General features: G+C 43.7%; 1 protein-coding gene across 1 annotated transcript in view; it reads left to right on the forward strand.

Annotated features, from left to right (window-relative positions):
• MAF (MAF bZIP transcription factor) overlaps positions 1–5,398 on the forward strand; it is a 6,773-nt gene extending 1,375 nt beyond the window's left edge. Inside the window, exons 2-3 of the mRNA XM_032389807.1 lie at positions 5–252; positions 4,561–5,398. Of these exons, the coding sequence (XP_032245698.1) occupies positions 5–252; positions 4,561–4,678 (366 nt within the window). The 3' untranslated portion in view covers positions 4,679–5,398. The remainder of the gene's footprint in view (positions 1–4; positions 253–4,560) is intronic.
• Positions 5,399–11,309: the final 5,911 nt, after the last annotated feature.

Raw genomic sequence — 11,309 nt, forward strand, 5'->3', positions numbered from 1 at the left:
GAAGCAGAAGAGGCGGACCCTGAAAAACCGTGGCTATGCCCAGTCCTGCCGCTTCAAGAGGGTGCAGCAGAGACACGTCCTGGAGTCCGAGAAGAACCAGCTGCTGCAGCAGGTCGACCACCTCAAGCAGGAGATCTCCAGGCTGGTGCGCGAGAGGGACGCGTACAAGGAGAAATACGAGAAGTTGGTGAGCAGCGGCTTCCGAGAAAACGGCTCCAGCAGCGACAACCCGTCCTCTCCCGAGTTTTTCATGTGAGTCTGACACGCGATCCCAGCTAGCCACCTTGATAAGTGCTCCGTGGGGGTCCGACTCGGGTGTGGGCTTGCTAGTTCCAGAGCCGTGCTCGCCGCCACCTCGCCCCCTCCCCTGCGGAGATTGCCCGATGCCCCTGCACACACACACACACACACACACACACAAACGCGCGCGCGCGCGCGCATACACACACAACACACACACACAACACACACACACCCTGCTCCCAGTTGGCGGTGGTGGTGGCTGTTTTTAAATGGGGAGGGAGTGGATGTCTGGCTCATGGATTGCCAATCTGAAATTCTCCATAACTTGCTAGCTTTTTATTTACGCCCCCCCCCCCACACACACACACAATGTTCAAAGATCTCAGCAGAGTTCTTCATGCTCACTTTTGAAGCCTGCATCATTCACAGTGTTGTTGTTTTTTTTTTTTTCTTCAGTTCATGAGCTGGTGTTCATTTTCTGTGTGTGTGTGTTTTATTTTGTTTGGATTTTTTTTTTAATTTTACTTTTTGGAGCTTGCTGTGTTGCCCTATTTCCCAACCTCCACCCTCATGCCCTCTTCACCCATCTCCTCAGAGATAAAAGAAAAAAAAAAAAAAAGCTAAGTTTTTTTTCCTCCTCCTGAGTTCTTCATGTGAGATTGAGCTTGCAAAGGAAAAAAAATGTGAAATGTTATAGACTTGCAGCGCGCTGAGTACCATCGGGTTTTTTTAGCATTGTTATGCTAAACTAGAGAAAAAAAATCCTCCTGAACCTGCCACAATCAAGCCTGCATCAGCCTTCTGGGTGTGACTTGTGAGTTTTGGCCTTATCATGCCAAATCTGAGAGTTTAGTCTGCCATTAAAAAACTCATTCTCATCTCATGCATTATTATGCTTGCTACTTTGTCTTAGCAACAATGAACTATAACTGTTTCAAAGACTTTATGGAAAAGAGACATTATATTAATAAAAAAAAAAAAGCCTGCATGCTGGACATGTATGGTATAATTATTTTTTTTTCTTTTTTTTTCCTTTTGGCTTGGAAATGGACGTTCGACGACTTATGGCATGGCATTCATACTTTTGTTTTAATTGCCTCATGACTTTTTTGAGTTCAGAACAAAAAAGTGCCACCCTAGAGCCTTCTTCCCATGAAAGTTTGCATCTGCTCCAAAACTGCTTTGAGTTACTGAGAACTTCAGCCTCCCATTGTAAATGCACTGAAGGCATTCCTTGTCAAAGATGCCAGAATGGGTTAAAAATTTAACATGGCAAACATTAAAAGAACTCTTAATGTTTTCTTTTTAATAAGAATGACACCCCACTTTGGGGACTAAAATTGTGCTGTTGCGGAAAGCAGTCTAAAATTTATTTTTTAAGAAAAAAAGAAATCTGCCCCGTTATTTTTGGTTTGTTTTATTTTTATTATTATTATTTTTTTTTTTTTTTGGCTTTTGGTCATTGTCAAATGTGGAATGCTATGGGTTTCTAGTATATAATTTAATTCTAGTTTTTATAATCTGTTAGCCCAGTTAAAATGTATGCTACAGATAAAGGAATGTTATAGATAAATTTGAAAGAGTTAGGTCTGTTTAGCTGTAGATTTTTTAAAAGATTGATGCACTAAATTGTTTACTGTTGTGATGTTAAGGGGGGTAGAGTTTGCAAGGGGACTGTTTAAAAAAAGTAGCTTATACAGCATGTGCTTGCAACTTAAATATAAGTTGGGTATGTGTAGTCTTTGCTATACCACTGACTGTATTGAAAACCAAAGTATTAAAGGGGAAACACCCCTGTTTATATCTGTAGGGGTATTTTACATTCAAAATGTATGTGTTTTTTTTTTCAAATTTAAAGTATTTGGGACTGAATTGCACTAAGATATAACCTGCAAGCATATAATACAAAAAAATTTGCAAAACTGTTTAGAACGCTAATAAAATTTATGCAGTTATAAAAATGGCATTACTGCACAGTTTTAAGATGATGCAGATTTTTTTACAGTTGTATTGTGGTGCAGAACTGGATTTTCTGTAACTTAAAAAAAATCCACAGTTTTAAAGGCAATAATTAGTAAATGTTATTTTCAGGGACTGACATCCTGTCTTTAAAAAAAAAAATGAAAAGTAAATCTTACCACAATAAATATAAAAAAATCTTGTCAGTTACTTTTCTTTTACATATTTTGCTGTGCAAAATTGTTTTATATCTTGAGTTACTAACTAACCACGCGTGATGTTCCTATGTGCTTTTCTTTCATTTTCAATTCTGGTTATATCAAGAGAAAGAATAATCTACAATAATAAACTGCATTTTTTTTTTTTTGATTCTGTGCTCAGTTTCTTAGTGTACAGTTTAACTGGGCCCAAAACCGCATTAGAAGTGTAAAATGCATCCTTTTCTCCAAAGGAAGAATTAATGGAGGTGTAGGGAGGCAATAAGTCAGGGTGAAACATAGGCTATTTTGTGAGGTGGGAGGCCAGTCCGTTTGAATAATTAGCAATATTTAATATAAATGTAAATTATGACCTCTCAAAATGCATCCCTCCCTCCCCCCCCTCCAACAAAGTCTTCAGTTTTCAAGTGAGTTGAGACATCATTGCCCTCTGGTGAAAACAAACAAACAAAAATCCCAACCAGAGAGTAGGGCCTTCTCAGCATTGTCCTCAGCTTCTGGTCCAGCAGCAAGCCCATCTAGAGAGAAATGGGCCAAGCAAAGAAGTCATGGCAGGAGGTGGCTTGGGCACATATGCATTTAATGGTAAAGATAAACAATTCTTGCCTTTTAGCTAAAATTGATTATTTTTCCTTCTTCCCTTATACACCATGATTTTCTTGTTAGCAAGGCCTGACCCAACTTAACATCAACACTTTGGACAAATCAAATTGTTTGTTTGTTTTTAACTTTGAAGGTCATTTGTCTTAAATAGGAAAAAGAAAAACCCACCCCTTACTTACATAACCCCAAGTACATATCTGGGTTTAAAACTGTGTTATTAAATCAAATTTCACAGTGAGTATTTAGCAGAGGGGGCCTCTCCACTTAGACAAGCTGACGATGATTTCAGATCACCTTAACTCCAGAAATATCAGGAAAAAGTAATGCCTTGACAGAATCAAGGCTGTGCTCTGATCAGTATTTACCCCCAAACAGGCTGTGTATCGGAGGCTCGCTTCAAAGATGACTTGGAAAGTCTTGAGCTACCTTCACTAACGGCGTTGACCTATTTTAAAATGACATAAATTCATGCAACTAATGTTACAAATTCATGCAGTTTGCACTCCTCATCAACTTCCCCTAGAATGCTAAAAGAATGCTAGACAAAGCCAACACTGTTTTGAAAATATAGCCAAACACGATGACTTTCGTTTTATTTTGTTTTTGGTGTTTTTTGTTTTTGTTTTGTTTTGTTTTGTTGTTTTTTTAAGATAATACTGCAACTCTGAACGAAGGCCTTATTTTGAAGAAAACAGGTTGTGCTTGGCGCGGATGAGTTCTGGGCAGTTGATCACCCTGTCTTCCTTCCCCTTTTCACAGAACGCGAAGACAGTGTATACCCACTGCATTTTGACCTTCCTTTATGTGCCAGTTTGGATAGAACTCCTGACTCCACACGTAATTTTGCTTAACAAAAGTCTTCATAGTAAACGTACTTCCATGCGCTCGAAGTTAGCTCTTCTCTGCTTCTGAGGTTTGGGTTTTTTTTTCTCTGATCCCAACGAGGAGATAGGCAGTTTCCCCCTCCAGGGGCAGAAACGGAGATATATCATTTATGCAAAAAGCTCAGCATCAGATGAAAAGCTCTCAGGCAAACACATTCTGAAAATAAGAGTGCCATTCAGGATGGACTCACTGCAGTCACCTCCTGAGGAACAGGACTTGGGAGAAAAATAGTTGTGCCACAATTAAGCATTTTGATAGGACTCGACAAGGCAGTTCACTATAATAAGTGGGTTTGGGCCCCAAACAGGAGAAAGCAGAGAGGCGCTGTAGAAAATGGGGTTTGGGTGACTGGCTTTAAGAGAAGGTTAACTCCTTAGTGAAAGGCAGTTCTAGATAGAACCATGACTAAAAACTTTGAAATGTAATATGAGAGGCAAACACAAATACGTGTGTTTTGGGTGTTGTTTTTTGTTTTTTGTTTTTTGATTTTTTTTGACAAAGAAATCCTAAATTCTGCCTAAGTGCCCCTAGTAGAAATAAGTCTCTAAATTAAAAAAATAAATAAATTCTGTAAGGAAATCTAGCTTTTCCTTTCCACTGCATCTGAGTCTTTGTCTAAATAGTGTTAAAATTCCTTTCATTCCAATTACAGAACCGAGCCCACTCGCAAGTTGGAACCATCAGTGGGACACGCCACATTTTGGAAGCCCCAGCAATGTGTACTTACAGTGTATTCACAAAAAGACATTTCTGTGAGAACTGTACATTAAAAATTCATTATTATTGTTTGCAGCCTCAGAGCACACCCTGCCCCTGACTTCCGTTTAGTCTCCTTTTTGCAGAAAAATGACTGCGTTAGAGAGGAAGGGTAGTAGGTGTATAACCTCCGTGCTATGAACTCTGCCTCTGGTCCGAGGGTCTTTCTGTGCCAACCTAGAGGAAAGCACACGGGTGCTTCTGGCCTCACGGCGCTTGAAACTAAATAGGTGCCATTGTTGTCGACCTGCAAGATTAGTTTTTAAAATCCACTGAACTTTAAAGGAGATCTATATGTACATTTCTACGGAGAGAAGTTTCCCAGAAGGTAGCAGCTAGCGTTTTTGAAACATATGTAGATACGCACACTCTAAATAGTACTTTTTCACACTTCGTTGTTTCTCTGGCAGATAATTTTACTAAGAAGAAAAATATACTTGCCTCCCCTTCCCCAAGCAGATGCCATGGGCAGAAGCTTTAACCGAGCCCCAGCACCCTGGCTTTCTGGTAGGCCCTGGATAGTATTATATTTATCAGTGATGCCAAACGTGTTCATTTATCAGACATAGTTGTAAATGAAAACAGCGTGTGGTCAAATACAAAGTTAGTTAAACCACACCCTCCATGTGCTTTTTTCTCTACTTCTCTGCCCCCAGGCCATTCACAAAATCACCTCCCTTGTGTTTCCCTACTTTTTGCACCTTTTCTTTTGTTAAAAAAAAAAAAATGTGTAACAATTTTTCACACTGTATCTGACATATTAATAGATCAACATCAAAATAGGCAGAGGTTCTTCCTTCTTCTCGGTGAGGAAATGATGTCTAGATACCATGTTTATCCACCTCAATGCCATAACCACCTGGGCCCCCTTTCAACACGGGCTGCTCCAAATAACTCTATTTATTATGGAATGCAAGATTCTAACGCCCCTGATCTTTCCTCCCTTCTCCCTTTACCCCCATAGTTTTTATTTAGTAATATCAATTCTAGATGCTTCTGTTCTTGTAGAGGACCTCCCCTATGCCAAACCACCAGCTTTCCTGCTCAACACGATGAACAGAGGGCCAGGCGGCAGCCCCCCTCGCAAACATGGGCCACGGCTGCCTCCGTAGCTGTGTCCCCAGCACGCCCCTGTCTAGATAACAAGTTGCCTCTGACAAAGGTTGCCAGAGTGGAGTACGTTGGGAGGCTTTTTGTTGATGTTGCTGTTGCTTTGTTTAGGACAACTTACTTCCGTATTCACACACTCTTGGCTTTAGAAAATGTACTCCTCCGGTCTTCTAGGCCAATCAATATTTTTAAAAGTCGGCTTGCCACACAGGTGTCTCTATTTTTTGCCTGTCAGTAGGTAAAGCCTAACTGAGGCAGGTTGGAGGCTAAAATACATGAGTGACAACCTTCAGCCATCTGACTTCTGTGCCAGGAAAACACAGCGCCAGGCTCCTGGCCTTACTTTTCACGTAAACACGCATGAGTGGAATGAGAGGCCAGATTCCTCTGCTCTAGATGGCTGATTTGCAAGGCTCCCCACTGCGATTTACTTTCATTTGATTTTTTAAAAATCACGTTGCCCCTTCCTAAGAAGACCTGTCTTGGTTTTTTTAGGGGAAGATTTATCTACAGGGATAGGCTCTCATTTTCACCGCTTCTGATTATTCCTTGGGATGCTGAATGAATAATTGGGAGTCGGTGTCTTCCTTGTGGTTTTGAGGAAAATAAGAGAAACCTGAAGTTTGTTCTCACTCTTGGCTCATCCTAAATCTAAAAGATGCCCCAAGTCCAAGGCAGGGTGTAGAGGGGCCATCTGTATGGAAGGTGGTCCGGGGTCCAGCCCACCCCCCCAGTCAGGATTTGTTTGTTTGTTTTTGCACTTGTTTTAAAAAACAGAGCCAGGAGTCTTAACCCACCTTCTGATAACACTGCTTTTCTCACTTTTGATATAAATCTTCAAACCCTAGACATCAAACAGCCCCAGAAAAGGGGAATTCTCTCTAAGCCTTGCTCCGCCCCGGCTCCTGAACAAACCCAGCTCTGTCTAGCCCTTTTTCTTCAGCGGGGGTAGGGGACAGGGTGAGAGAATTTCAGTCCCCCAGGCTGTCTCATGATTGTCCGGGCATAAAGAAGTACAGTCCTGCAACAATGCGGGAACATCTTTATCCTTTAGAGAGGGACAAAACAAAAAACAAAGCAAATCAAATTGCTCTGCACGAAGGCGTAGCAAAACCCCAGGCTCCTGTTCTCTGCACCCTCTGTGGGCGGTGAGAAATGAGGGGAGGAAGAGAGAAGGGTGGGGAGGACATTGAAGGCAAGAGTCCCAGGGATAATCCCAGTTGCCAGTCTGAATTTCACTTGCTCACTGGCTAAAGGCAGGCCCAGCGTATACATGGACCAGGTACAAACGAGGTTCGACTGTCCATTCCATTCCCAACCGCTCCACATGTGTTTCCTTTTTGAAAACAATTTTAGAGCTTAAACCCAAACTCAGAAATCTGGGGAAATAGTTAATGTCTTAAATTTGGGGGCATTTAGAAATATACCCATCTGCAATTTTATAGTGGTGACGTTTTGGATCAGTCAGACCCGCTATGCCAATATTCATATGGTCCCACAATAGGTTTTAGGCATCAGGATAGTCTTTATTGTTTAAATTCGAAAGCCCTTTATGTGTGTTTGTGTGTGTGTGTGTGTGTGTGTGTGTCTTCCATAAGTTTGCCCGCTATAATAAGACTGAGATAGAAAGGACACATCGATAGCACACAGAAATCAGATCTTCATATGAATTTGCATCAGAGTTGGACAGTTTTAAGAAACTCACAAAGCACATTTTCCACAGAGAGGTTATGACCGGAATGCACAGTCCCTTACTCAAATCATAATCATCTGAGCACCTCTACCCTTGTTCAACAAAATTCATTCTCTTTTCCTTTCTTTTTGTGAAATAACATTTTTTCCCTATAATTAGGACTTTGGATTGCAAAATCACATTCCTCTCTTCTCCACAGATTCTTGGATCTTTAGTTACGATTAGAAAGGGGCATTAATTCAGGAAGGGAGGATGAGGGAGGGGTGTTTGTGGACATTTGGGAAGAGGAGGGGAGGAGAGGAAATAGTTCTGTGTTCACCCCCAACACCCCTCAGCCCCCGCCCAGCCCAGGCCTGGGTGTGAGCTACATGCAGGGGATTCAGATTCTGAATTTACTCTAAATATTCTGATCACCAACCTTGAGCATTTCCCAGCTAAGATTCCAAAACATGGTTTTTCCTTGTGGTTGGTTCTTTCAGTTAGGGAATAGGAGAGGCCATGAAATCTTACAGAACCAGGCAGGGAGGCTTGAAAACTGCTCTTCTGAGAGAACCCCCAAGGATGGTTGTGAAGGGGATCCTGAGCTGAAAACTCCCGTCAGCAGTGCAGATCTGCTTGTGCAACCAGGATTTGCCCCTGTTCTATGTGACCTCATCCACTTCTGGAAGCCCATAGAAGTGGGTTTCTGGCCTTCTTTGGGGCGTTCTCCAGAAGGAAAGCAGGCCTGAGGATCCCGGGACAGTAGGTGATTCCAAACTAGGCCAGCGGAGCAGAGAACAGGAAGAGGCCAGTGTGCAGGGCTGGGGGAGTACTGCTAACAGTAGCCAACCTTGGCTTAGGATCCCAATCCAGGGATCAAAGCTAGGACTGTCCCAGGGCTCCACCTCCCACCAGAAAGGATCTGCTTGCCTGGTGACTGACAGGCAACTGGCAGACCCCGGAGATCCCCAGGATTCCTAAATGCAATACCCATGTTCTGAGCTCCAGGGCTGTGGCCTCTTACCACCTGACCCTTGCCCCATTCCAGTGCCCTCTCTGTAATATTTACCACCTCTTTCTCCCATGCCTAGTTGCCCAGGGCCATCCGAGACTTAGAGGTCACTGCCCTGGGGCCAGAAAGCAGTGCCTAAGCTGAGGCCTTGGACGCATTAAATCACTTCTGCCCCAGTTTAGGTGCAGGGAAGGGCAGGGCTGGAGCAAAGGGCTGGCCAGCAGGGCCCCGAGAGCGCGTGGTTCTGGAATGTTTAGCACTGGCTGCAGAGGGTGGTGACAAGGGTCTTGAAACCTGGACTTGAAGGAGGTGAAGGCCTGCCCATCTCTCCGTTTCCTTGCCCCCCACCCCACACATGCTCCGTTCTGGCCCTGGCCCTGCATACACTTGCTCTGCGGGGGGGGGGGGGCCCTTCGCCCTGGGCAAGGCTGTCCCCGCGAGCTGCTGGGGATGAGTGGAGTCAGGTGCGCTCCCCACCCTGGGGGTCCCTGGCTGCTCGGGGCAGGTGCGGAAGGACAAAAGGCAGGAACCGCGGGGGCGGGTCCCAGACGCTGCCTGAGGTCACGGGGCAGTCAATCCCTGCTCTCCCCAAGCCCTTGGCTGCGCCCCCGGAAGCCGGCACGCTCCTGGACACCGGCCACGGGGCTCCCCTCTGAGATGCCCAACATACCTCCCGGCGCCCGGAGGGGGGGCGGCGCCAACTGCGACCCTCCCCAGTCCGAGCGCGCCCCAGTGCCCCGCGCCCACCGGGCGTCCACGCCCCAGCAGCGGCCTCGGATTTGTATTGGAATTTGGTTTAATTTTCCAAGAGGACTGCCCTGGCCCAAGCGGAGCGCCTTGGTCATCAAAACTGCCAGTTCTGCTGCGCTCCTGGGTGGGTGCCGAGAGGGAGGGAGCGGGGTTCAGTCCTAAAAGGCTCCACCCCTCACCCTGGGACCCTCGCCCCTCCCGCGTGAGCCGCCCCAGGATCCTGAAGGTCATCCGCTGCTCCAGATCATTTGATTTTTACTGTATTAATTTTCCGGCCTATTTTTCAGATCGTTTTTCCTGCTCTGGTTAGAGAAGGGGGGGAAAAGAGAAAGGAAAGAAGGAAATCCAGATAGCATTTTAGGATCTTCATAGAAATCTCGATATGTTTGGGGTTTTCCGTAGTATAGTTTGATGCTCATTGTAAAGGAAAGCCAGTCAAACAAACTTTATTAGGATTTCGACAACAGCTCCAGCATGAGGGTCTTGCTTGCATTCTCAGATTTTTAACACAGTTCTAGTCCAATTTTGGGCCCCAGGAACTGTTTTTAGGAGGACAGATTTTAAAACTACTAGTGGCAGAAAGGAGCCATTCCCTGTAGGGCCTTTTTCTTATTGGGACCCTCAGTTTTTTTAGAGCCTCAAGCACGGAGGCAAGTAACATTGCACTTTCTGAACTAGGTCTCTTTTTTCTTTTCTTCGGGATGGATTCATTAATGTGCAGATAAATATGTTGAAACTAAAACAATGATCTTAGCCTCTGAGACACTTTTACACTGTCAAATTACACTAAAACCCTTTTTGATAGAATGGGGGGAAATGTGTAATAATCATGCTAAGATTAAATCTGTTAAAAGATGGTATTTGAGTCTTTCCATTTGCAAGCAATGAATGCAACGTATTCTTTCATCTGCCATCTATCTATCCATCTATCTATCTATCTATGATCTGCTAAATACCTACCTATTTATGGAGCCCTTTAAAGTAACCCATTGTAGAGGGAGAAGCTATTAAAAGATCAATCTGCAGTGTCCACGTTATGAAATAAAAATGATCACATGACAGAGTTAACCTGTCAACTCCATATTTCGGTAGGCATGAGCAAACCTAGTCTGAAATGTCCATCTTAGAATGATCTGCCCATAAAACCTTCGCCCACTTGGTGCGATGCAGGTCAGTGCAGAGGTGCAAGCTGACCATCTCTCTGTAGCATGTTTTCAGGGTGCACTGTCCATGTTAACTCCCTGAACTGTATGGGTACCCAGATCTATTAAAATCTTCCTTGGAATATCACTGCATGTTCCTATGCTATTTTAAAAATACTATTTAATCATTAGGTAAATATCTCCAGCCTTTAGAGGCCCTGTGCTGTCAGACATATAGCTTGGACTACACTATGGCGGTCTAGCTCAAAAACCTCTGCTCCCCTTCCCATGTGAGACCCCCTTGCCCCCACCACTCTTCCCTGATGACTAGCCTGGGTGAAGCTGATGAGAACAGAGAAACCGCATTGCCTTTTGGACTCTATTCAGGTGTGCAAACAGAATCCCCCCCCCCCCCCCCCCCCCCCCGCCCCGGCCCTTTTGAAAGTAAATGCCTTGATAACAGGATGGGTTGCTGGATGGCCAAAGAGTAGAGGTCATCTTGGGGAAAATGACACCAATGATCTAAAAAGGACATCTACTTTATGAGATTATAGGCGAGATGCCAAATATCACATTTAATGAGGCCTGATTCTTTTTCTCCAAAAATAACAGAGACTATCAATGAGACAGTCAGGAATGCAAAGGGGCATTTTGCAAGGCCTATGTTCAATTATTGCTTTGTAATATTTTTCCAAAATTGAAAAATGCCTCACGAGTATATGATCTCATGTAAATACCCCTTGCAGAAGCTTAACATATGTTTGCACTGCCTCAAAGGAATTACAAAAATATTCTTTCCACAATCTCTTAAGCTTTTAAACTATTCACTTGCATTTCTAAAAGAATCTGTTGTTCCTAAAGATTTAAAAAGAAGAAGAAGAACCTTCTATGGGAAGGGTTTTTGTTTGTTTATTAGTTTTTTAGAGATTAGCCATCTGAACTTCAAATGGAGAACAATT

Source organism: Phoca vitulina, unplaced genomic scaffold, assembly GCF_004348235.1.
Source record: "Phoca vitulina isolate PV1807 unplaced genomic scaffold, GSC_HSeal_1.0 scaffold56, whole genome shotgun sequence".
NCBI classification, from domain to species: Eukaryota; Metazoa; Chordata; class Mammalia; order Carnivora; family Phocidae; genus Phoca; species Phoca vitulina.